Source organism: Mobula birostris, chromosome 7 (genome assembly GCF_030028105.1).
Source record: "Mobula birostris isolate sMobBir1 chromosome 7, sMobBir1.hap1, whole genome shotgun sequence".
Lineage (NCBI taxonomy): Eukaryota > Metazoa > Chordata > Chondrichthyes > Myliobatiformes > Myliobatidae > Mobula > Mobula birostris.
In genome coordinates, this window is record NC_092376.1 from 7,477,635 (window position 1) to 7,505,428 (window position 27,794).

The following is a 27,794-nucleotide window of genomic DNA, read 5'->3' on the forward strand; positions in this document are numbered from 1 at the left end:
TGAGGGTTATACATGAGGGAAGGGTATATATTTGCCCTTGACGATAACACTCATGGCACTGGGCCAGAAGGGTCTGTTACCGTGCATACGGTCAGTGAGTTGTGGGCATGACAGTATTGGTGCCAGAAGCAAGGCGAAACCTGCGGGCGAGCCAGCACAATCCTCGATGATTTGATTTGATGCAAAGGATGCATTTCATTGTAAAATTCAATGTTTCAACGTACATGTGATATATAAAGCTAAGCTTTAAAAATCTTCAGAAATGTCAGGACATTAAAAAAAAAACCTGGAACGTTGTAAACTGAAGCAAAAGAACAATGTGCTGGAGGAATTCAGCTGGTCAAGCAGCATCTGAGTTGGCAGACGAAAAGTCAACGTTCCATTTGGAGTTTGAGGTGACTTGGCATGTCACCAATTTCTACAGATGTACATGAAGAACATTCTAAGTGGATGCATCACCGTCTGGTATGGGGGCGCCTCTGCACAGGATCGGGACAAAGCCGTACAGAGTTGCAAACTCAGCCAGCTCTATCACGAGCGCTGGCCTCCCCAGCATCGAGGGCATCTGCAAGAGATGATCCCTCGGAAACACTACACCCATCATTAAGGGCCCGCACTGCCCAGGATGTACTCTCTGCTCATTACTAGAGGAGCCTGAACCATCCGGGCCTTGAATCAGAGGGGATGACTTTAGCTCAACTTCACTGAGCTATTCCCACAACCTATGGACTCATTTTCAAGGACTCTTCATTTCATGTTCTCAATATTTACTGCTTGTTTATTTATTTTTATTATCATTTCCTTCTTTACTGCATATCGGTCCATCCTGTCATGTATGGATGGTGTTTCCTCTATCTGTTGTGAGTGCCCACAAGTAAATGAATCTTAGGGTTGTGTATGATGACTTATATGTACTTTGATATTAAACTAACTTTGAGGACACACACTCAACAGTTTTGGAACAGTTTCTTCACCTCCACTATCGGATTTCTGAATGGACGATGACACTACCTCATTATTTTGCTTTTTTAGCACTATCTATTTAGTTTATATAAAGCTGTGGGAGGGGTGAGGGACAGGTGGCAGGGAAGGAGTGCTTGTGCCGGGATGTGGCTCGGATGCAGACACACCCAGCCCTGAGACACCAGACAACATGCGGTTACAAACAATTGGTTTCTTGATCATTCCAGAATGTCTCTCTGGTGCTTCCTGCTCCCTCCCCCTTTTCCCAACCAAGATTCCCCTCTCCCTGCCCCCTTCTCACTCTCAGTCCACAACAGAGACCCCAGATCAGAATCAGGTTTGTCATCACTCACATCAGTCATGAAGTTGTTTATTTCTGTGTGGCAGCAGTACAGTGCAATGCATAATATTACTACAGTACTGCGCAAAAGTCTTAGGCTCCCTAAATGTATATATACCTAAGAGTTTTGCACAGTACTGTATGGTATATTTCTTATTGTAATTTATAGTATGATTATATATTGCACTGTACAGCTGCCACAAAACAACAAATGCGTGTCAGTAACAATAAACCTGATTCTGAATGTGCCATCACTGACATGTTCCCACAACCAAAAGACTTATTTTCAAGGACTCTTCATCTCATGCTCTTGATATTTAATGCTTATTTATTTATTATTATTATTATTATTTCTTTCTTTTTAATTTGCACATCTCATCGCCTTCTGCACTCTACTTGATTGCCCAAGTAGGTGTGGTCTTTCCTTGGCACTGTTATGGATACTATTCTATAGATTTATTGAGTGTGCCTGCAAGAAAATGAATCCCGGGGTTGTATATGGTGACATATATGTACTTTGATAATAAATTTACTTTGAACTTTCGAAGGTTGAGCCCCGACCCGCTGAGTTCCTCCAGGAGATTATTTCCTGCTCACAGATAGGGAGAATAGTGCTTGGATCTGACCGGATCCTTTCACGCTTACCTTGTGCAGCCAGTAGAGGTTCATCTGTTGCCCCACCGCTATGTGGCATAGTGCTAAAAACTGAGAGAGAAGACTTTATTACACTAAGTAATAACGGGTAGTCAAAACTGTCCAATGCATCACCAGCACCAGCCTACCTGCCATTGAGTACATAGACACAGTGAAGTGCCACAAAAGGGCCAGTAACATCATGAAGGATCCCACCCACCCTGCTCATGGACTGTTTGTCCCACTCCCATCAGTGGGGAGGCTATGCAGCAACCATACCAGGACCACCAGACTCAAAAACAGTTACTTTCCCCAAGCAGTAAGGCTGATCAACATCTCCACCCACTAACCCACCCCTCCACACCCCCAACCACCACTACGTTATCATTTCCTGTCAGAGTCACCTTATGTATAGACACTCCTGTGCCTAACATCACTTTATGGACATTAATAGGCATCCGTTAGTCTTGTGAGACCATGGATTTGCACCTTGGAAGGTTTATGGACATACAATCAATCTATGTATATAAGCTATCGTATGTATTTATTTTTATTGTGTTCTTTATCTTACTGTGTTTTTTTTGTGCTGCTTTGGATCCGGAGCAACAAATATTTCATTTTCCTTTTCCACTTGTGTACTGGAAATGACATTAAGCAATCTCAAACCTCTAACCTTGTAAGCAACATGGAACACACAACCCTGAAACAAGTGTGCATTCACTGCTGTGATCCCCACATTGCACTGCTCTTACATACCATAAGACCATAAAACATTGGAGCAGAATTAGGTCATTCAGCCCATTGAGTTTGCCTCATCATTCCATCATGGCTGATTTATTATCCCTCTCAACTCCATTCTCCTGCCTTCTCCCTGTAACATTTGATGACCTTATTAATCAACAACCTAGCAGCCTCCGCTTTAGATGTACCCAATGACTGGGCCTCCACAGCCGTCTCTGGCAATGAATTCCACAGATTCACCACCCTCTGGGTAAAGAAATCCCCACTCATCTCTGTTCTAAAGGGACGCCCCTCTATTCTGAGGCTGCACCCTCTGATTCTAGACGCCCCCACAAAAGGCACTGTTCCCTTTAAGCTGAACGGGTGTGCCTTAACTGAAATGCTCATGAGCATACAGCCCTTGTTGCCCGACAGCTCGAATTTTCTTTTATATAATCTTAATACAAAATTCTATGTTAATATAATTGTGAAATACTCTGTAATTATGTGTTAATGAATATAATCCATAAATTTTCTAAATAATAAATGTACCATACCCTTCACTTTGAAACATTTTAGAGCTTCAACGTATTTACATTGTCAGTGCTCAAATTGCTCCAAATTGCAATAATAAACACAGAATGGAAGTTGGTAGCTCATTGTTATTAATCTACCGGCTCACTGAATGCTGACACCGTCTCGACAAAACACTTTACTTTTGCCATTGTGCCTGTCAGCTGTTTTGACAGCCAGTCATCGCTCACATGTGTGGAGAGTCATGGCTTATGTTTGTTTGGTGTGAAAAATTCTATATTCTTTCTTTTCGGTAAGTAATCTTTCAAAAAATCATAATCTTAAAATTAAAATTAAAAATTGTTGGAACAAAATAAAATATTTAAAGAGGCATGCAGTTTTCGGGCCCTGTAAAAATGTTCTGTTCACAGCAGTGGTTGGTCTGCGCAGCTAAAAGACAAATTAGAGGGAGCAATGACTATCGGAAAAATCCTCCCCATGTCCTCTGCATTTAGGCCTTTCAATATTCAATAGTTATCCTTGAACCTGGTGGTACGTGATTTCTGGCTTTGGAATCTTCTGCCCAATGGAAGAGGGTAGAATGGAGAATATCCGGGATGGGTAGTAAGCGTAACAAATGCCTTTTCATTAGGATAAGATGGAGTCGTGGCCTCACAATCTACCTCATTACAATCTTGCCCTTGATTGTTTACCTGCACTGCACTTTCTCAGAAGCTTTTACGCTTTATTCTGCATTGTTATTGTTTTACCTCATTCTAGAGACAATGTACTATGTAATGACTTGATCTGTATGAACAATATGCAAGACAGGCTTTTCCTTGTACCTTGGTACATGTGACAATAACAAACCAATTCCAATTCCAGAGCAAAATGAGTTTTGATGGATCTTGATGATGGATGCTGTTTTCCTGCGACAATGCTCCACGTAGATGTGCTCAGTGGTGCGGAGTGCTTTACCTATGATGGACTGGACCATATCCTCTACTTTTTTGTCAGCTCTTACATACAGGGGTACTGGTGTTTCCATACTAGGCCATGATGCAACCAGTCAATATTCTCTCCACCGCATATCTACAGAAGATGGTCAAAGTTTTAGATGACATGCCGAATCTTCGTAAACTTCAAAGAACGTAGCGGTGCTGCCATGCTTTCTTCATATTGGTACTTACATGCTGGACCCAGAACAGATCCTCTGAAATGCTAACACCGATGAATTTAAAGTTGCTGACTCTCTCCACCTCTGATCCACCAATGACATCCCACTCATGGACCTCTGGTTTCCTCCTCCTAAAGTCAATAATCATCTCCTTGGACTTGCTAACATTGAATGCGAGGTTGATGTTGTGGCACCACTCAGCCAGAGATTCAATCTCCTTCCTATATACTGATTCATCACAAACTTGGATTCAACCAATGGCAGTTGTGCCACCAGCAAACTTAAATATGGCACTGGAGCTGTGCTTAGCCTCACACTCAGCAATATAAAGCAAGAAGAGCAGGGGGCTAAGCACAAAGCCTTGTGATACACCCGTGTTGATGGACATTGTGAAGGAGATGCTGTTGCCAACCTGAACTGTCTGGGGTCTGAGAGTGAGGAAATCAAGGATCCAACTTGCACGAGGGGCCTCAAACTTGAAGCTTATTGATTAGTTTTGAGGAAATGATAGTATCGAATGCCAAGCTGTAGTCAATGAAGAGCATCTTGATGTATGCACCTTCACTGTCCAAATGTTCCAGGGTTGAGTGAAGAGCCAATGAAATGGCATCTGCTGTGGATTGACACGTTGTGACGGTAGGCAAATCGGAGAGGATCCAATTTGCTTCTCAGGCAGGAGTTGAGATGTTTCACCACCAACCTCTCAAAGCACTTCATCACAGTGCTACTGGACAATAGTCACTGAGGCAGGTTACCACGTTCTTCTTAGGCACGGGTATAATTGAAGCCTGCTTGGAGCAGCTAGATACCTCAGAATGCTGAAGTGAGAGGTTAGAGATACCAGTGAACACTCCAGCCAGTTGATCAGTACAGGTCTTTAATAATCAGTGAGGTACCCTGTCTGGCCCGGATGCTTTCCGTAGTTCACCTGCAGGATGGCTCATATCAGCTTCAGAGACTGAAATCACAGGGTCTTCGGGGGCTCTGGGAGTTCGTGAAGGTGCCTCCATGTTTTGATGGTCGAAGTGAGCATAAAAATCATTGAGCTTATCTGGTGGTGAAGCCTATGTCGCTTGGTTTCACTTTGTAGAAGGTGATAGCATTCAAGTCCTGCCACAGCTGTTGAACAACTATGTACATACTTTGATAATAAAATTAATTTGAACTTTGAACTTAGAGTCATAGAAAAGTACAGCACAGAAACAGGCCCTTTGGCATATCCAGCCATTGCTGAACCATTTAAGCTACCTACTCCCATTGACCTGCACCAGGACCATAGCTTTCCATGCCCCTACCATCCATGTACCTATCCAAACTTCTTTTAAACATTGACATCAAGCTTGCATGAACCACTTGTGCTGGCAGCTCGTTCCACACTCTCACGACCTTCTGAGTGAAGAAGTTTCCCCTCATGTTCTGCTTAACTTCTCACCTTTCACACTTAACCCATGACCTCCAGTTGTAGTCCTATCCAACCTCAGTGGAAAAAAGCCTGCTTGCATTTACCCTATCTATACTCCTCATAATTTTTGTATACTTCTATCAAATCTCCCCTCATTCTTCTAGGTTCCAAGGAATAACCTATTTAATTCTTCCTAATAACTCAGGTCCTCCAGTCCTGGCAACAACCTTGTAAATTTTCTCTATGCTGTTTCAACCGTAAACACAAAATAATCTGCAGATGCTGTGATCAAAGCAACACTTTCAGTACGCTGGATGAACTCAGCAGGTCGGGCAGCATCAGTTAGAAACGGTGAGTCGACGTTTCGGGCCGGAACGTCGACTCCCTGTTTCAACAGTATTTACCTCTTTCCTGCAGGTAGGTGACCAAAACTGCGCACAATACTCCAAATTAGGCCTCATTAATGTCTAATACAACTTCAACAAAACATCCCATCTCCTGTACCCAATACCTCAACTTATGAAGGCCAATGTGCCAGAATCTTTTCTGATGACCCTATCCTATCTGCGACGCCACTTCCAATGAATTGCGGACCTGGATTATCATGCCTTTTGAACTTTGACTTGTGCCCGTTAGACATGGAGGGCAACCTGCATGTGGTGGTGTTCCCCTGCACTAGTTGCCCTTGTCCTTCCAGGACAGAGAGACAGTGGATTGGGAACTGGTTTGACTGTAAGAATAGAACTCAAATTCCAGAGGTTGGGAAAACTGAGGCTCAATTCACCACCACTTACTGGATCCCCTCCAAGTTACCCACCATCCTGACTTGGAAATGTATTACCCATGTTTCTCTGACTGTTTCTAAGAGACTCCTTCCTGAACCGAGATCCCCCCTCCCTCCCATTTCACCCCATCTTTACGACAGAATAAAAAGCCTTGTACGACGCAGTTTAGCTCCTTACCACTTACCTGTAAAAATGTGATGTATGTGAATCCCGCTGAAGTTACTGCCAATACTGGAACAGACCAATCATTCCAGTGCCCTTTGCTGTTGTACATGTACCTGGAGAAAAGGAGGTTGACCCTGGTTAGCTTTTTATTTATTGAGATACAGGGCAGAACAGCCCCTTCCGGCCCTTCAATCCATGCCACCCAGCAACCCCCCAAATTAATCGTATCTGTTAAATAGGGGCCGTGGACAATTTCTGATTTGACGAGAGAATGGACGTGAAAGCACAGAGGAACACCTGGAGGAATTTCTGAAACGCTCGTCCGCTGCTGTCGTTACTGTGTGGTCGGGAATCTTTCGGAGGGTAGGCCTCAAAATCCCCGGCCTTGCCTGCTTTTGGCGACCGAGAAGGAGGACAGAGATGGCACTCAGTACTCGGTGTTGGAGAGCTGATCAGAGCTCGAAGTTTTCGGAAGACTCAGAGTCGGATTGTGGTCAGCATGGCAGGGAGAGTTTTTCTTCCTTCTCTCGTCTGTGTGAGATGCGGGGCATTTGAGAGATTTTGAACTTTACTGTGCTCACGGACTTCTTCATCGAGTTATGGTATTGTTGCATTGTTGTAACTATATGCTATAATTATGTGGTTTTGTCAGTTTTTTCAGTCTTGGTCTGTCCTGTGTTTTGTGATATCACACTGGAGGAAATATTGTATCATTTCTTAATGCATGCATTACTAAATGACAATAAAAGAGGACTACGTGTCTTCATAATCTAATCCTACCCTAATCATGGGGCAATTTACAATGACCACTTAACCTACCGACCAGTAGGTCCTTGAACTGTGGGAGGAAACTGGAGCACCCGGAGAAAACCCACATGGTCAGGGGGAGAATGTTCAAACACCTAATAGACACCAATAGAAATAGAATCCGGGTCACTGACACTGTAAAGCATTGTGCTAACCACTATGCTACCCTGCCACGCCAGTCTTGACCAGATGTGAAACAGAAGATCATCTAAAATTTGCTTTGTGTAACATTTTCAACGTGGTACGATAACATGATGCCCACGGATACGTTGGGATTGGAACTGTTTTATTATTGTCATGTAGAACAGTACAGCACAGTACAGGCCTTTCGTCCCACATACATCGTGACACAACGAAATACTCCTGTTTGTATGCCGTTAGGGCATGTACTGGAGTTAGGGTATCCCGCAAATATTAACTTCAGCAACCAAGCTTTAGACATGAATGTGGATTGTAGATTAACTTTAAAACACAGCCCTGGACAATAGTTTCCTGGAACTATGGATACCAGTTAATTGAAATCCAGGCAATGCTGATTAACATTAATTTTGGGTGTCTGGGGTGTGGGTGCAAAGACGTGAACATTGCATGTAATTCAAAGGAGACATTGTAGATACACTGTAATTATAGAATGGTCTTGCTTCTACCTATGATCTTTAGCATATAAAATGTCATGTAACATTGGCACAGACAGGTCTCTTCCTCCAAGAGTGTCTCATTTTGTTCAATAAAACACTTCTGGATCGACTAGCTTCAGTGCCTTTACCGTCACTTTGGTCACAATACATAGGTACCATCGAGAGAGATCGTTCTATATGAACATAGAACATAGAATGGTACAGCAAAGTTGCAATGCTTTGCCAACCCTTTAACAAAGTACATTGATTAGTATTAAAATATGTATACTATATACAGCCTGGAGACTTATTTCCTCACAGGTAGCCACAAAACAAAGAAACCCAATAGAACCCATTAAAAAATAAAGCCACCAAACACCCAATGTGCAGGAAAAAAAAACAGTAAAAGTATGCAAATAACATTCAGAACTGAAGTTCACAGAAATGAGTCCACAGCCGCGAAGCCAGTCACCACTGTAGCCGATTCAGGAGAGCGTTAGTTACAGACCACAGCCTCAGTTCAACGCAGAGATGAGTAAACGTTTTTCTGCTCGTAGCTCACTTGTGATTTTCACCTAACTCTATGGCCCCCACCCTCCATAGTCCCTGTTAGTTGTTAGTGTTTTTTAATCCACTCTACTAATTATTCTGTTGATATTTATGTTTTAATATAGGTATAATTATATGCTAAATATAATGTTACAGAATATGAAAAATAAAACTATTTCAAAGCTCTGTATAGTATAGGATTTTTTTTGGCGTGTGTCTGCGTGTGTGCGAGTTTGTGCGTGCACGACTGCATGTCCGTGCGTGCGTCCATGATGATGTGTTTTTCATGGCTTTTTACAAGGCGTGGAGCGAGAGAGAGACTGTGTGGCGTGCCACTCCTCACACAGACATTTTCACAGTATTTTCCCTTTATTTTTTACGAGGTCGAGTTGCGATCTTGACACTCAACCCGGCATGGATGGAAAATGTACTCGGGAGTGGACCCGACTAGTTTCGAACCCGGGAAACTCTGCTCCCGGGTCCGGCGCCGATGTCGTTGCGCCACCAGCCAGCCCTCTTCAGAGATTGTCTGCCTGGTGCCAGTGGACGCATAACCAGGACTTGTGATACGCTCGTACGACCATCCACCACCTGATCATGTGGCTTCACCTGACCCTGGTTGGGGTATAAGCAGGTGCTACACCTTTCCCAACGGTGACCTGTAGACTAGCAGAAGGAAGGAGCCCCTTACACCTGCTTTGGTAGAAGCACATCTCCACCCTGCCACCCAACAACAGGGGAGATAAATTCTTTCCTAATGGTTTAATGACTAGTTGTATTTGTCAAATGGTTTATACATATACTTGTCCACGTGACAACAACGTTAACTTTGAACCTCTCACCCTGAAGCTTTACTGAGAAGATTGGAACCTGAGTCGTGATCCCTGGTCTCACCCCTCCTACCTTTAACCAATGGGAAGCAAGCTTCATGATATTCACAACTGTCATGTCCATCACCCAAGGCAATGCAACACACTACAGCACCAACAACTGGGGTTCAATTCCCACCTCTGCCTGTAAGGAATCTCTACATTCTCCCTGTGAATGCACAGGTCTCCTCCAGGGGCTCCAGTTTCCTCCCACAGTCCAAAGGTGTACCAGTTAGGGTTAGTAAGTTGTGGACACGCTACATTGCCGCCAGAAGCATGGTGACGCTTGCGGGCTGCCCCCAGCGCATCTTCAGACTGTGTTGATCATTGACGCAAACGATGCACTTCACTGTATGTTCCGATGTACAAGTAACAAGTAAAACTAATCTAATCACTAAACTTGGCAGGGGCAGCTTAGCATTTCCACATCAACCTCCAAAGCCTCGCAATAAAAGTCCCAGCACACGCATGTGTGTTCCTAGAGTATGCACACACGCATGATGTGATATCACCTACACGAAAGCCATGTCACAAAGGAGCAGAATTAACCCAATTTGCTCATTGCGTCTGCCCCACCATTCCATCAGGGCTGATTTATTACCTTCTCAACCCCCATTTTCCTGCCTTCTCCCTGTACACTGAGATACATTTACTAATCAAGAACCTATCACCTCCATTTTAAATATACCCAATCACTTTGCCCCCACAGCCATCTGTGGCAATGAATGCCACACTTTCACTACCCTCCAACCAAATAAATTTCTCCTCATCTCTGTTCTCAATGGATGTCCTTCCATTCTAGGGGTGTGCCCTCTGGTCCTAGACCACAACCCCCCACTATTGGAAACATCCTCTCCATGTTCACGCCACCTAGACCTTTCAATATTGGGTAGGTTTCAATGAGATCTCTCCTCATTCTTTGAAACTCCAGCAATTACAGGCCCAGAGCCATCAAATGCTTTTCATACATCAACCCTTTCCTTTTCAGGATCAGCCTCGTAAACCTCCTCTGGATCCTCTCCAATGGCAGTAACGTTAACGTGCACGCAGCAAAGATTCCAGGCACAGCAGCATGGTGATAGCAAAGCTTGCGTCAGAGACTTTAGTCGAGGAAGCCAGGGAAGACCATTTACTTCTCTTAGAAAAGCAGCTCTTCAGAGGAGAGACAGTTGTCAAACTGTCAATTAAGTATTCTTGTTAAGAAGCATTGTCAGCAAATTTTTTAAAAATGTGACGGCTCTTTCAAACACGAACAGCATGATAATAACCACAAATAATTTGTTTATTTTTTTGTTAAGGATCTCAGTAGAAGGATAAATGTTGGCCACAGTCCAAGAAAGCTCAGCATTTTTATTAAAAATATTCCCATGGGATTTTATCGATATTCCCAGGGAGCAGAGGTTAAGATCACAGCAGAACACAGAACATCTGACCAGGCTACATCTGGAGGGCAGTCTATAAGATGTTGGAGCAGAAATAATGTGGGTGCCAGGTTAGCATGGAGGTTAGTGCCACACTATTACAGCTTGGGGCGTCTGAGTTGGGGTTCAAATCCGGCATCTACCGTAAGGAGTCTCTCTACGTCATACCATTTCTTAGGTAAGAGGTCCAAATCTGCTTAAAGTCATAGAGTCATAGAATCATAGAAAAGTACAGCACAGGAATAGGTCCTTTGGCCCATCGAGTCTGTACAGAACCATTTAAAATACCTAGTCCTACATCTGAACCATAGCCCTACATATCCCTAACCATCCATGGTACCTCCCTTCCTGAACACACCTACCAAACTCCACCCCATCTGAACCCTTTGCACTAAGGAGATGCCAGTCAATATTAGGAAAGTTAAAATCTCCCATCACAACAACCATATTATTATAATTTCAGAAATCTGCATCCCTATCTGTTCCTCAATATCTCTGTTACTATTGGGGGGGGGGGTCTATAAAAAACACCCAGTAGAGTTATTGCCCCTTTCCTGTTTCTGACTTCCACTCACACTGACTCAGTCGACCATCCCTCCAACACTTCCTCCTTTTCTGCAACTGTGACACTATCACTAACTAGCAATGCCATACCCCCACCTCTTTTGGCTCCCTCTCTATTCTTTTTGAGGCAACTAAAACCTGGCAAACTCAGCAGCCATTCCTGCTCCTGAGACGTCCAAGTCTCTGTAATGGCCACAGTGTCACAGTGATCCACGCTTTAAGTTCATCCGCCTTGTTTATGATACTCCCTGCATTAAAATAGACACATCTCAAACCATCAGTTTGAGTGCATCTTTGCTCTAACATCTGCCTATCCTTCCTCACAAACTCCCTACAAGCTGTCTCTACTTGTGCACCAACTGTCCAATCCTCTGCCTCTTCAGTTTGGTTCCCACCTCCCTGCAAATCTAGTTTAAACCCTCCCCAGTAGCATCAGCAAACCTCCCCGGCAGGATATTGGTCCCCCTTGGATTCAAGTGCAGCCCGTCCTTTTTGTACAGGTCACACCTGCCCCAGAAGAGGTCCCAATGATCCAGAAATCTGAATCCCTGCCCCCTGCCCCAATCCTTCAGCCACACGTTTATTCTACATTGCATCCTATTCTTATACTCACAGCCGCGTGGCACAGGCAGCAATCCCAAGATTACTACCTTAGAGGTCCTGCTTCTCAGCTTCCTTCCTAACACCCTGTATTCTGCTTTCAGGACCTCCATCCTTTTTCTACCTATGTCGTTGGTACCAATATGTACTATGACCGCTGGCTGCTCACCCTCCCATTTCAAGATATTGTGGAAGCACTCAGAAGCATCACGAACCCTGGCACCTGGGAGGCAAACTACCATCCTTATTTCTCTTTTGTGCCCACAGAATCGCCTATCTGTCTTTCTAACTATAGAGTCCCGTATTACCGCTGCCACACTCTTCCGTTCCCTACCCTTCTGAGCCACAGGGCCAGACTCAGTGCCAGAGACATGGTCATTGTTTCTTTCCCCAGACAGGTCGTCCCTCCCAACGGTACTCAAAATGGAGTACTTATTGTTAAGGGGGACAGCCACAGAGGTGCTCTCCACTACCTGACGTCCTCCCTTCCATCTGCATGGAGTCACAGGAAGTAATGGAGGTACTTAATGAATACTTTGCTTCAGTATATGCCATGAAGTTAATTTTTATTCTTTAAGTGGGGCGTAATTGCAGTGTGTTGGTAATCTCCAATTCCACAACGTATGTCAGTGATATTAAACTTGATTCTGATTCTCATGGGTACACTCTGAGTAATCAAATGGGACTTCAGAAATGCATCCACTTTCATAGGGGGAGAGTTTACTTATGTAGGCAGGCATTGGCTTGATCTCCGTTACAAAGCTGGATTACACGGGACACTTGGAGGCGGATTAATGACTGTGTGTAATTCCGGGTAATTAGAACCTCAAGAACTGAGGCAAATGTGTTTCGGCAGAGCTCTGAGCAACAACAGTGTTTCCATGAGTCCCGTTGTCAATCTAACTATTATCAGATCCGTACCACCCGCTGGCTTCACAAAGTGTGCCAGTCAGGTCACTGCAACTGAAATCCGTTCACTTTTAACTCTCTGAACTCCATTCAACTTCACTCACCCCATCACTGAACTGTTCCAACAGCCAATGGACTCACTTTCAATGACTCTTCATCTCATGTTCTCAATATTTATTGCTTATTTATTATTAATATCTCTCTTTTCTTCTCTCTTTCTTTTAGAATTTGCACACTTTGCTGATTTTTTTGTACATTGGTAGTTTCTCCATCTAGTTGGGTGGAGTCTTCCATTGATTCGATTGTGTTTATTGTATTTTCTGTGAATGCCCACAAGAAAAGTAATCTCAGGGTTGTACATAGTGACACATATGTACTTCGATAATAAATTTACTTTGTAACTGAACTGAAGACATGGAACACTGCAGCACAGTACAAATCCTTCGGACCACAATTGTCTGCCACAGATACCCTGAGAAACTTCTATCTCCTGATGTAAGCAACACTTTCAGTACGCTGGATGAACTCAGCAGGTCGGGCAGCATCAGTCAGAAACGATGAGTCAACGTTTCAGCCCGGAACCCTTCGTCAGTACTGAAGAATGACAGATGTGGAATGGATTTGAAGAATGCTTGTAGCTTCAGTTGAAAGACCAGTAATTTGAAAGACAAAGGGGTGGGGGAGGGGAAGCATTGACGCCATAGCCCTTGAAAACAATGGGTAGTAGAAGAAGGAGGTGGAACCATGAGGGAGCTGGGGGAGGGGGCAGAGTGAAATAGGCATAGAGGAAGGGAGGGGGAGGGAGTTACTGGAAGTTGGAGAATTCTATGTTCATACCAAGGGGCTGGAGACTACCTAGATGGTATCTGAGGTGTTGCTCCTCCAACCTGAGCTTAGCCTCATTATGGCAGTAGAGGAGGCCATGTATGGACATATCTGAATGGGAATGGGAAGCAGAGTTGAAGTGGGTGGCTATCTATGGGTGGGTTCCTATCTCCTGATCTGTTCCCTTCCTTTAGTGCAGAGCTGTGGGAGGGACGTTCCCAGCCAGAACACACCTCAGACTAACAGTGCCTATAAAAAGTATTCACCCCCCTTGGAAGTTTTCATGTTTTACAACATTGAATCACAGTGCATTTACCTTTGCTTTTTTGACACCAATCAATAGAAAAAGGCTCTTTCGTGTCAAAGTGAAAACAGATCTCTACAAAGTGATCTAAATTAATTACAGTTATAAAACACAAAATAATTGATTGCACAAGTATTTACACACTTCAAGTCAGTATTTAGTAGATGCACCTTTGGCAGCAATTACAGCCTTGAGTCTGTGTGGATAGGTCTCTATCAGCTTTGCACATCTGGACACTGCAATTTTTCCCCATTCTTCTATACAAAACTGTTCAAGCTCTGTCAGATTGCATGGGGATTGTGAGTAAACAGCCCTTTTCTAACTTGTTCTGTTCTTACACAGTCACTCGGTTTTTGAGGCCGGCCTGCTCTCGGCAGTTTACAGCTGTGCCATATTCTTCCCATTTCTTGATGATTGACTTAACTGTACTCCAAGGGATACTCAGTGACTTGGAAATTTTCTTGTATCCGTCTCCTGACTTGTGCTTTTCAATAACCTTTTGACGGAGTTGCTTGGAGTGTTATCTTGTCTTCACGGTGCAGTTTTTACCAGGATAATGACTCATCAGCAGTGCGACCTTCCAGATACAGATGTATTTTTACTACAATCAATTGAAACAGCTTGACTGTACATAGGTGATCTCCATTTAACTAATTATGTGACTTCTAAAACAAATTGGCTGCATCAGTGATGATCTGGTGTGTTATATTCAAGGAGGTGAATACTTAATGCAATCAATTATTTTGTGTTTCATATTTGTAACTAATTTACATCACTTTGTAGAGATCTGTTTTCACTTTGACACGAAGAGTCTTCTTCTGTTCATCAGTGTCAAAAAGCCAAATTAAATCCACCGTGTTTCAATGTTGTAAAACAATAAAACGTGAAAACTTCCAAGGTTGGTGAATAATTTCACTGTAATTACCTCCCAGAAAAGAAAATCTGAATAATTAGTCATTGTCATGATGCTATTTGTGAGCAGGGTGTTGCTGTTTAATAATTAGTTACCAGTCCCACACTGAATCAGAGAACTCTGAATCACTGACATACACTCAGTGGCCACTATGTTAAGTTGACCTGTACACCTGCTTGTTAATGAAAATGTCTGATCGGCCACTCATGTGGCAGCAACTCAATGCATAAAAGCATGCAGACAAGGTCAAGAGGTTCAGTTGTTCAGACAAAGCATCAGAATGGGGAAGAAATGTGATCCAACTGACTTTGACTGTGGAATGATTGTTGGTGCCAGGCACGGTGATTTGAGTATCTCAGAAACTGCCAATTTTTTGGGATTTTCACGCAGAAGAGCCTATAGAATTTACAGAGAATGGTGTGAGAAGCAAAAAGACATTCATTGAGTGGCAGTTCTGTGGGCAAAAATGCCTTGTTAATGAGAGCAGTCAGAGGAGAATGGTCCTCCTCAGAGAAGACTGGTTCAAGCTGACGGGAAGATGATAGTATTTCAGATATTCAACAGTGGTGTACAGAAGAACATTTCTGAATGCACAACACATCAAACCTCGCAGTGCGTGGGCTACAGCAGCAGAAGAGCATGAACATAAAGTGGCCACTTTATTAGATACAGGACGTACTTAATGAAATGGCCGCTGAATGTACGTTGTGAAAAGGAGAAGGAGGAGGAGAAGGTGGCAGCGCGATGCAGCGCGTGCGGCCTCTCCGGTGAATGATATCTGTAATATGTCAAGTAGGGGACCGTGCACAATTCTGACTTGATGGAGACGGACGTGAGAGTACGGAGGAACATCTGGAGAAACTTCTGAAATGCCCACTTCGCTGCCGCTGCTACTGTGTGGTAACCAGAACCTCCGGAGCAGAAGGTCCCGAATCCTCGGCTTTGCTTGTTTCGGCGGCCGGGGCGAGGGCAAAGGCGCTCGGCAGAGGATGGCGCTCAGGAGGCTGTATTGGAGGGGCCGGTCGGAGGCCCAAAGTTTTCAGATGGACGGACTCAGTGTCGGCTGTGGTCGAGTGCTTCCAAGGCATCGGCAGTTGTCGGTGCCTGGAGGTTTATGACAGGGAGTTTCTCCCTTTTGCCACCTGCTATCAGGGACGCGGGAGTTGATCGGGACTTGAGACTTTTTTTTACTGTGCCCATGGTCTGTTCTTTATCAAATTATGGTATTGCTTTGTACTGCTGTAACTATATGTTATAATTATGCGGTTCTGTTGTGTTAGTCTTTGGTTTGTCCTGTTTTCTGTGATATAGTCATAGTCATACATAGTCATAGTCATACTTTATTGATCCCGGGGGGAAATTGGTTTTTGTTACAGTTGCTCCACAAATAATAAATAGTAATAGAACCATAAATAGTTAAATAGTAATATGTAAATTATGCCAGTAAATTATGAAATAAGTCCAGGACCAGCCTATTGGCTCAGGATGTCTGACCCAGGACCTCAGTCTCCTCAGGAAATAGAGACAGCTCTGACCCTTCTTGTAGACAGCCTCAGTGTTCTTTGACCAGTCCAGTTTATTGTCAATTCATATCCCTAGGTATTTGTAATCCTCCACCGACCCCCTGGATGGAAACAGGGGTCACCGGTACCTTAGCTCTCCTCAGGTCTACCACCAGCTCCTTAGTCTTCTTCACATTAAGCTGCAGATAATTCTGCTCACACCATGTGACAAAGTTTCCTACCGTAGCCCTGTACTCAGCCTCATCTCCCTTGCTGATGCATCCAACTATGGCAGAGTCATCCGAAAACTTCTGAAGATGACAAGACTCTGTGCAGTAGTTGAAGTCCGAGGTGTAAATGGTGAAGAGAAAGGGAGACAAGACAGTCCCCTGTGGAGCCCCAGTGCTGCTGATCACTCTGTCGGACACACAGTGTTGCAAGCACACGTACTGTGGTCTGCCAGTCAGGTAATCAAGAATCCATGACACCAGGAAAGCATCCACCTGCATCGCTGTCAGCTTCTCCCCCAGCAGAGCAGGGCGGATGGTGTTGAACGCACTGGGGAAGTCAAAAAACATGACCCTCACAGTGCTCGCTGGCTTGCTCTGGAGAAACATTGTGTCATTTCTTAATGCATGTATGCATTTCTAAATGACAGTAAAGGAGGACTGAGTGTTCTCATAATCTAAAAAAAAATTATTTTGTGTCAGCACTACAGTGCAATACATGAAATATACCATAAATTATAATATATTTTTAAAAAATAAATCGTGCAAAGAGAGAGCAAAGGTAGTGAGATAGTGATCATGGGTTTATGAACATCAAATTCTATTACATCAAATGCTATTACAGCTACAGAAAGGGTGGGTAATGTAGCAGGATCCTCCTTTGAGTCAGTATGGGTGGAAGTCAGGAACAGGAAGGGAGTAGTTACTCTACTGGGGGTATTCTATAGGTCCCCTGGTAGCAGCAGAGATATGGAGGAGCAGATTGGAAGGCAGATTTTGGAAAGGTACAAAAATAACAGTGTTGTTATCATGGGTGACTTTAACTTTCCTAATATTGATTGGCACCTGATTAGTTCCAATGGTTTAGATGGGGCAGAGTTTGTCAAGTGTGTCCAGGATGGATTCCTGTCACAGTATGTGGACAGGCCGACTCGGGGGAATGCCATACTAGATCTAGTACTAGGTAATGAACCGGGTCAGGTCACAGATCTCTCAGTGGGTGAGCATCTGGGGGACAGCAGCCACCGCTCCTGGCCTTTAACATTATCATGGAAAAGGATAGGATCAGAGAGGACAGGAAAATTTTAAATTGGGGAAAGGCAAATTATGAGGCTATAAGGCTAGAACTTGCGGGTGTGAATTGGGATGATGTTTTTGCAGGGAAATGTACAATGGACATGTAGTCGATATTTAGGGTTCTCTTGCAGGATGTTAGGGATAAATTTGTCCTGGGCTGGAAGATAAAGAGTGGTAGGGTGAAGGAACCATGGGTGACAAGTGAGGTGGAAAATCTAGTCAGGTGGAAGAAGGCAGCATACATGAGGTTTAGGAAGCAAGGATCAGATGGGTCTATTGAGGAATATAGGGTAGCAAGAAAGGAGCTTAAGAAGGGGCTGAGAAGAGCAAGAAGGGGGCATGAGAAGGCCTTGGCAAGTAGGGTAAAGGAAAACCCCAAGGCATTCTTCAATTATGTGAAGAACAAAAGGATGACAGGAGTGAAGGTAGGACCGATTAGAGATAAAGGTGGGAAGATGTGGAGGCTGTGGAAGTGAGTGAGGTCCTCAATGCATAGTTATCTTCGGTATTCACCAATGAGAGGGAACTTGATGACGGTGAGGACAATATGAGTGAGGTTGATGTTCTGGAGCATGTTGATATTAAGGGAGAGGAGGTGTTGGAGTTGTTAAAATACGTTTGGACGAATTAGTCCCCAGGGCCTGACAGAATATTCCCCAGGCTGCTCCACGAGGCAAGGAAAGAGATTGCTTAGCCTCTGGCAAGGATCTCTATGTCCTTGTTGTCCACGGGAATGGTACCGGAGGATTGGAGGGAGGCGAATGATGTTCCCTTTTTCAAAAAAGGTAGTAGGGATAGTCTGGGTAATTACAGACCAGTGAGCCTTACGTCTATGGAGGGAAAGCTGTTGGAAAAGATTCTTAGAGATAGGATCTATGGGCATTTAGAGAATCATGGTCTGATCAGGGACAGTCAGCATGGCATTGTGAAGGGCAGATCGTGTCTAACAAGCCTGATAGAGTCCTTTGAGGAGGTGACCAGGCATATAGATGAGGGCAGTGCAGTGGATGTGATCTACATGGATTTTAGTAAGGCATTTGACAAGGTTCCACACGGTAGGCTTATTCAGAAAGCCAGAAGGCATAGGATCCAGGGAAGTTTGGCCAGGTGGATTCAGAATTGGCTTGCCTGCAGAAGGCAGAGGGTCGTGGTGGAGGGAGTACATTCGGATTGGAGGGCTGTGACTAGTGGTGACCTGGATGTGGGGGTAGAAGGGTGGGTCGGCAAGTTTGCAGACGACACAAAGGTTGGTGGTGTTGTAGATAGTGTAGAGGATTGTCGAAGATTGCAGAGAGACATTGATAGGATGCAGAAGTGGGCTGAGAAGTGGTAGATGGAGTTCAATCAGAGAAGTGTGAGGTGGTACACTTTGGAAGGACAAATTCCAAGGCAGAGTACAAAGTAAATGGCAGGATACTTGGTAGTGTGGAGGAGCAGAGGGATCTGGGCTACATGTCCACAGATCCCTGTAAGTTGCCTCACAGGTAGATAGGGTAGTTAAGAAAGCTTATGGCTGTTGCTTTCATAAGCCGAGGGATAGAGTTTAAGAGTCACGAGGTAATGATGCAGCTCTATAAAACTCTGGTTAGGTCACACTTGGAGTACTGTGTCCAGTTCTGGTTGCCTCACTATAGGAAGGATGTGGAAGCATTGGAAAGGGTACAGAGAAGATTTATCAGGATGCTGGAAGCATTAGAAAGGGTACAGAGGAGATTTACCAGGATGCTGCCTGGTTTAGAGAGTATACATTATGATCAGAGACTAAGGGAGCTAGGGCTTTACTCTTTGGAGTGAAGGAGGATGAGAGGAGACATGATAGAGGTGTACAAGATAATAAGAGGAATAGATAGAGTGGATAGCCAGCGCCTCTTCCCCAGGGCACCACTGCTCAATACAAGAGGACATGGCTTTAAGGTAAGGGGTGGGAAATTCAAGGGGGATATCAGAGGAAGGTTTTTTACTCAGAGAGTGGTTGGTGTGTGGAATGCACTGCCTGAGTCAGTGGTGGAGGCAGATACACTAGTGAAGCTTAAGAGACTACTAGACAGGTATATGGAGGAATTTAAGGTGGGGGGGGGTTATATGGGAGGCGGGGTTTGATGGTCGGCACAACACTGTACGCCAAAGGGCCTGTAATGTGCTGTACTATTCTATGAACTGTTCAGAAATCTGACGATGGAGGGGAAGAAGCTGTTCCCAAAACTTTCAGTGTGTGTCTTCAGGCTTCTGTATCTCCTCTCTGGTGGTAGTAATGAGAAGAGGGCATGTCCCGGGTGAGGGACTTTCTTAATGATGGAGGCATCAGCTTTTGAAGATATGCTTGATGGTGTGGTGGCCAGTGCCCGTGATGGGGCTGGCTGAGCTTACAAGCCTCTGCAGCTTTTTCCAGTTCTATACAGTGGCAGCTCCATACCAGACAATGATGCAACCAGTCAGAATGACCCCCACGGTACATCTGCGGAAATTTGCAACAGTCCCGCTGCTGTCTGTAAGGAGTTTGTAAGTGCTCCTCATGACTGTGTGGGTTTCCTCCACGAGCTCTGGTTTCCTACTGTCCAGAGACGGAACTGAACCCCAAACTTTCAATCACTGCTGCTGTAAAGCTAACTGCCACGCTACCATGCAACCCCTAAACAGGAGCAAAGAGGCAATGGCGGCATTGTAGAGTTTGTACGTTGAGATGTTTAATGGTGGTTTAACACGTCTCCACTGAGCACCACCGGGAACGTCCTGACCAGCTGCATAACCGCCTGATACGGGAATTGCAGGGCATCTGATTGCAAGACGTTACAAAGACCTGCAAGGACTGCTGAGGGGGTCACTGGGGTCTTTCTTCCACTCATCCAAGACATTTACCAGGAGCCCTTAGCATTGTCAATGATCTCTCCCATCCATCTAACTATCTCTTTGACCCTCTACCTTCAGGAAGGAGGTGCCGTATCATTAGATCAAGAACTGCTTCTTCCCCCCAGCGGTGAGACTATTAAATTCCCTGCCACCACTCATCACGTAAGCATTAAACTGTTTATTTTTTCACTTGAGTCATAAATGCACCTTATTATTTGTTGGCTTATTGTGGTAATATTAGCTGGTGTGTTGTGTTTGAGTATATGTATTGTGTCATGCGCCTTGGTCCGGAGAAACGTCGTTTCATTTGGAGGTGTACGTGTGTACGGTTGAATGGTAATAAACCTGAACTTGAGATGCTTAATAATGGCTTAACATGTCTCCACCGAGTATGCAGCCAATGAACAAGCCGTCTCCACTTACCAGTTGAACTCATTATAGTCATTATGTACCTCCCACCAGAAGTAGAACCAGACCAGGGTCAGGAAGAAGGTGATGCAGAGGATGAGGAACCACAGGCGCTCCCACTGTTGAGAGATAATGAGAGAAATACAGAAATATGTCAGTACAGATCAGGGGCTGCTGTCACATCCTTGGAGTCTATTAGACCATAAGACATTGGAGCAGAATTAGGGTATTTGGCCCATTGATCCATTTCCCTCTCAGCCCCAATCTCCTGCCTTCTCCCTGTAACCTTTCACACCCTGATTTATCAAGAACCTATCAACCACCACCTTAAATACACCCAATGACCTGGCCTCCATAGCCGCCTGTGACAACAAATTCCACCGATTCACCATCCTCTGGCTAAAAAAATTCCTCCTCATCTCTGTTCTAAATGGATGCCCCTCTGTTCTGAGGCTGTGCCCTCTGGTCCTGGACTCCACCCACTATAATAAACATTCTCTCCACATTTACTCAGTCTAGGCCTTTCAACATTCAATAGATTTCAATGAGATCTCCTCTCATTCCTCTAAACTCCAGTGAGTACAGGCTAAGAGCCATCATATGCTCTTCATACATTAACTCTTTCAGTCCCAGAACTATTTCCATGAACCTGCTTTGAACCCTCTCCAATATCAGCACATCCGCTCTTGGAGAAGGGGCCCAAAACTGGTCACAACACCATAAATGAGACCTCCCCAATGCCTTATAAAGCCTCAAAAGTACATCCTTGCTTTTATTTTGTATTCTATTTTATATAGTCTGGGTGATCTCACAGTCAGGCAGCTGAAAGAAGATGGCAATCACTCGTGTGAGAATGCACACAATCCAGCGAACTGGGATTTACTTCATAATGGTATTTAACTCGCTTCCTTTTGCTTCAATTTGTCAAGTCTTGAGTGAAGTACAGCGATGACCACGCTCCCTGCTTGCCTTCGTCCATGCTCAGGGAAAGAAGATTAGTGATTTAGATAGGCACTGTAAATGGAGAGGTATTTATTTAATTCCAGGTTATTGATTTGATGGAGTTAGCTTTTAGTTAGCTTGAGAGCTTTTAGTTAGTGGCCAGGTTGGCCTAGTATTTATCATTTTCTTTAGTTCTTATTAAAATTTAGTTAACCGTTCATTCACCCATCAGGGTAAAACATCCATACTAGAGCACCAGACTCTAAAACAACAACTTTCCCCAAGAGGTAAGCTGATCAACACCTCCACCACGACTTTATCAGTTCCTGTCAGACCCTCCTGTGCCTAGCATCACCTTATGGATATACAATCAATCTACAGTATGTACACTGTATATGCTATTTTATATATTTATATTTATTGTGTTTTTTATTATTGTGTTATTTATCTTATCCTGTTTTCTTTGTGCTGTATCAGATCCGGAGTAACAATTATTTCACGCTCCTTTACACGTGTGTATTGGAAATTACATTAAACGATCTTGAACCCTGAATCACAAAGAGCAGGGTGCCCTGTGGAACACCAGGGGTCACCGACCAGTGTGATCCTTAAGCTGTGACCGTGGCTGGTTTGTAAGTGTAGACTCCTTCACCTGAATTGCCACTTGAATCAGCACTAGCTGGGCAGCGGCTTCACACAGCCTTTAACCCTTGCCGTGCCTGATTGGACCCCTTAAAGATTAGTTCTATGTGTCACATATATATCAAATATCGAAACTCAGTAAACAGTTCATCCTGTGTCTGTCTCCCTCTGCATCTGGGCCATTACAGCCATCTCTCTGGCCCCACATTCATCCTTAGAACACCTGGAGAATAAGGACGCATACGTAAGGCTCCTTTTCATTGACTACAGCTCTGCCTTTATTACCAGCATTCCAAATAAACTGATTCTTAAGCTCCGGAACCTGGGCCTTAGCACTCAGATCTGCAGCTGGATCTTTAACTTCCTCACAGACAGGACCCAGGCTGTAAAAATAGGGGACAAGCTCTCCTCTACAGTCACTCTGAGCACCGGTGCCCCACAAGGCTGTATAACTCAGCCCCCTGCTGTACTCACTGTACACCCATGATTGTGTAGCCAAGTTTCCATCAAACTCAATATACAAGTTTGCTGATGACACCACAATTGTAGGCCGTATCTCGGGTAATGAGAGGAAATTAAGAACCTGGTGGCATGGTACGAAGACAATAACCTATCCCTCAACGCCAGCAAGACGAAGGAATTGGTTGTTGACTGCAGAAGGAGTAGCGGACCGCACGACCCAATTTACATTGGTGGTGCGTAAGTGGAACAGGTCAAAAGCTTTAAGTTCCTTGGGGTCAATATTACAAATGACCTAACTTGGTCCAACCAAGCAGAGTTCACTGCCAAGAAGGCCCACCAGCACCTTTACTCCCTGAGAAAACTAAAGAAATTTGGCCTGTCCCCTAAAACCCTCACTAATTTTTATAGATGCACCGTAGAAAGCATTCTTCTGGGGTGCATCACAACCTGGTATGGAAGTTGTCCTGTCCAGACCGAAAGAAACTGCAGAAGATCGTGAACCCGGCGCAGCACATCACACAAACCAATCTTCCATCCGTGGACTCACTTTACACCGCACACTGTTGGAGCAGTGCTGCCAGGATAATCAGGGACACGACCCACCCAGCCAACACACTTTTCATCCCTCTTCCCTCCGAGAGAAGGTTCAGGAGCTTGAAGACTTGTATGGCCAGATTTGGGAACAGCTTCTTTCCAACTGTGATAAGACTGCTGAACGGATCCTGACCCGGATCTGAGCCGTACCCTCCAAATATCCGGACCTGCCTCTCAGTTTTTTTGTACTACCTTACTTCCCATTTTTCTATTTTCTATTTGTGATTTATAATTTAAATTTTTAATATTTACTAATTTTAACTATTTTTAATATTTAATATTTGTAATCCAGAGAGTGGGAAACGCAGAATCAAATATCGCTGTGATGATTGTACGTTCTAGTACCAATTGTTTGGCGACAATAAAGTATAAAGTATTACTGAACTTTCATCAGCCGTGAGGTCAAGGTCATGACCGACTAAACCTCAGGCCCTTTCCTCTCAGAATGAATCTCCTCCTGAAGCTGAGGCAACAGGTAGGGAGCTGGGTCAAGTCCAAGTCAAAGAAATCCATTATCCAAGTATATGCATATGTTACCACACGTGTACACAGCCCAGTCCATCACAGGCAAAGACTTCTCCAACACTAAGCACATCTACATGGAGTGCTGCCACAAGAAAGCAGCATCCATCATCAAGGATCCCCACCACCCAGCGCGTGCTCTCTTCTTGCTGCTGCCATCAGGCAGGAGGTACAGAAACATTGGTCTCACACCACCGGGTTCAGGAACAATTGTTACCCCTCAACCATCAGGCTCCTGAACCAGAGTGGGAACTTCACTCCCATCAACTCCGAACTGATTTCACAACCTCTGGACTCACTTTCAAGGACTCGTCAACTCATGTTCTCACTATTATTTATCTATTTTTTTTATATACTTGCACAGATTGTCTTCTTTTGCACATTGGCTGTTTGTAATGAACACCAAGCTGAAATGAATACAGTACAGACTTTCGATTTTGTCTTTTATATTCTGTGTTTCTCGCTCGTTCTTTTTTGTTGCCATTTGTGTGAGTTGTTTTTGTTTGCACGTGGGGGTGGGGGGTGGTTGATGTTTTTCTTTGAACAGGTTCCATGGTTTTCTTTGTTTCGAGGCTGTCTGTGCAGAAGACGAATCTCAGGGTTGTAAACTACGTACATACTATGATAATAAATGCCATTTGAATCCTTTGTCAGTCTTTGGCTGGGGGTAGTTTTTCATTGTTTCTATTGTATCTCTTTGTTCTGCTGTGAATTCCTGTGAGAAAATGAATCTCAAGATGACATATAAATAAACATGAGAAATCCTGTGGATGCTGGAAATCCGAGGAAACATGCACAAAATGCTGGAGGAACTCAGCAGGTCAAGCAACGTCTATGGAAAAGAGTAAACAGTTGACATTTTGGGCCGAGAGCCTTCTTCAGGATGGGAAAGGAAGGTCAAAGTCAGAATAAAAAGGTTGGGGGAGGGAGAACTGATGAAGGGTCTCGGCCCGAATCGGCAACTGTTTACTCATTTCCACAGGTGCTTCCTGGCCTGCTGAGTTCCTCAATGATATACACATACTTCGATAATAACATCATTTTGAACTTTGAACTATATACTGCTTTGACATTCATTTTCTTGCAGGCATTCAGAGTAGAACAATGAAATACAGTAGAATTTATGAAAAAGCACACAAAAAGACTGACAAACAACCAATGCGCAAAATAGTCATACTGTGGAGGTAACACACAAAATACTGGACGAACTTGTGTGTTGCTCTGGATTTCCAGCATCTGCAGAATCTCCTGTGTTGATGATACTGTGGAGGTACTGAGTATTGTACTGTGTGTGGCTACAGGCAAACACTGGGAGGGAACCAGGGACTCACTAAAGAATATGCAATCATTTGTATAGTACTGAGCAAAAGTCTGAGACACATGTTAAAAAAAAATTCTGTAAAGCAAAGCTGCTTTCAAAACTAATGAAAAGTTTCCAAATATTAAACAAATTACAACAAAGAGCACTGAACAGTAAAAAACTATATCAAATAATAATTATTATTACTATTATTATGAGTACTTTATTGATCCCGAGTGTGAAATTCTTTTGCTACAGCAGCAACATGTAAAAACACATTTAGCAGTGTGCAGACTTAACTAATTATAAAATACAGAATAATATTATACACATAATAACTTGTTCGGCACAGCATTGTACTGTAGTTTTTCCATGTTTCTATGTTTAACAATAATTTACTGATTGCAATAATGTGCAGTATCAATGTATGAAATAATGAAACGGAGACTATTGTACTATGATGTGTGTTCTCCTGTTGCACAGAGATAAACTGTTGAATTTGATAGGAAAGATTTTCTGGAATGATCCTTGTAACAGCGGAGCAGAATGAGCCTGTTCGAAAGGTCATCGAGAGGATGTGCCAGGTTGTCCATCGTGGATAACAGTTTGTTTAGTGACCTCAAATCAATATTTGGTGTGACCAGATTTGGCCTTTAAAATTGCATCAATTCTCTTAGGTACACTGTCATTCAGTTTTATAAGAAAATCAGTTGGTAGGTTGTCCAAGCATCTTGGAGAACTTGCCACAGTTCTTCTGCAGACTTTGTCTGTCTCACTTGCTTCTGTCTCTCCAGGTAATCCCAGACAGCCTCGATGATGTTAAGATCAGGGCTCTGTGGGGGCCATACCATCTGAAACCAGATAAAAATCTAGGGTGCCTAAGGCTTTTGCACAGGACTGGATGTTCTCTGTCAAAGACAACAGCAGTCACCATCACATCCTATGAACATATTAATCCATATCTGTTCCTTCCCTCAAAATATATTTTTTACATAATCTTTATTCTTTATAATTGTTGAATGTTATTGTTTTTGTCGCATGTTGCACCACCACAGCACAGCAAATTGCTAATACATTTAAATGTATATGGTGAATAAAGTTGCTCTTGACCTTTGACCCTTGCACAATCAACCTCATCGTGACCCTTACACTTCATTGTCCTGGGGTTGGTCTTGAACTTCTCGAGGGTTGTTGGAGTCACATCCTTCCAGGTAAGTGTAGGGGGGTTCCATCATATACCTGACTTGAGCTTTGCAAATGGTGGAAAGGTCACTCACTGCAGGCTACCCCCAGTCTCTGACCTGCTCTTGAAGCCATGGTATTTATTTATGTGGCTTGCCTAGTTAAAATTCTGCTCAATGAATCAGAATCAGAATCTGGTTCGATATCACTGACATATGTCATCCAATTTGTTGTTATGCGGCAGCAGTGCAGTGCTATACTAAAAATATACTATAAGAAATACAGATAAAAAGTTAAATAATTAGTGTTAAAGAGAACAAAACTAGTGAGGAATTATACATGGGTTCATTCTCTGTTTAGAAATCTGATGGTGGAGAGGAAAAAACTGTTTCTAAAATGTCGAGTGTGTATCTTCAGGGTCCTGAACCTCCTCCCTGAAGGTAGCAATGAGAAGAGGGTGCATCCTGGGTGATGGGGGTCCTTAATGATGGATGCTGCCTTTTTGAGGCATTGCCTTTGGAAGGTGTCCTTGATGGTGGGGAGAGTTGTGTCCATGTTGGAGCTGGCTGAGCTTACAATCCTCTGCAGCTTTTTCCAATCCTGTGCAGTGACGCAACCAGTCAGCATGATCTCCACGGTCATCTGTAGAACTTCCGGGAAGGTAGTGCCATTAAGTGGCGACATTTTGCATGCAGCTCCAATGGGGATGATCAAATATTACCATTCAGGACCACCACAGCTGAATTCTAGTCACAGCTATGCAGCAGGACTTTAAGGTGTTTTTTAAAAAATCAACCGATACTCAAAATCAATGAACCTCGGATGGCAGTGCATTCAATTCCTCTTTAAGAAAACATTCATCATGGTCTTTCAAAAATCATTGGACTCGGGAATGGTGTCAGAGGACTGGAAAATTGCAAATGTCACTCCACTCTTTAAGAAAGGAGGAAGGCAGTAGAAAGGAAATTATAGACCAGTTAGCCTGACCTCAGTGGTTGCGAAGATGTTGGAGT

At 43.8% G+C, this 27,794-nt stretch overlaps 1 protein-coding gene across 6 annotated transcripts in view; it reads right to left on the minus strand.

Moving 5' to 3' along the window:
* The window catches only part of gdpd5b (glycerophosphodiester phosphodiesterase domain containing 5b), a 369,021-nt gene that overhangs the window by 58,282 nt on the left and 282,945 nt on the right, over positions 1–27,794 (minus strand). For all 6 annotated transcript variants that reach the window (XM_072262580.1, XM_072262584.1, XM_072262581.1 and 3 more), the window contains 3 exons: positions 21,153–21,256; positions 6,718–6,811; positions 1,949–2,008 (listed from right to left, as the gene is read on the minus strand). In XM_072262580.1, coding sequence (XP_072118681.1) covers positions 1,949–2,008; positions 6,718–6,811; positions 21,153–21,256 — 258 coding nt within the window. The remainder of the gene's footprint in view (positions 1–1,948; positions 2,009–6,717; positions 6,812–21,152; positions 21,257–27,794) is intronic.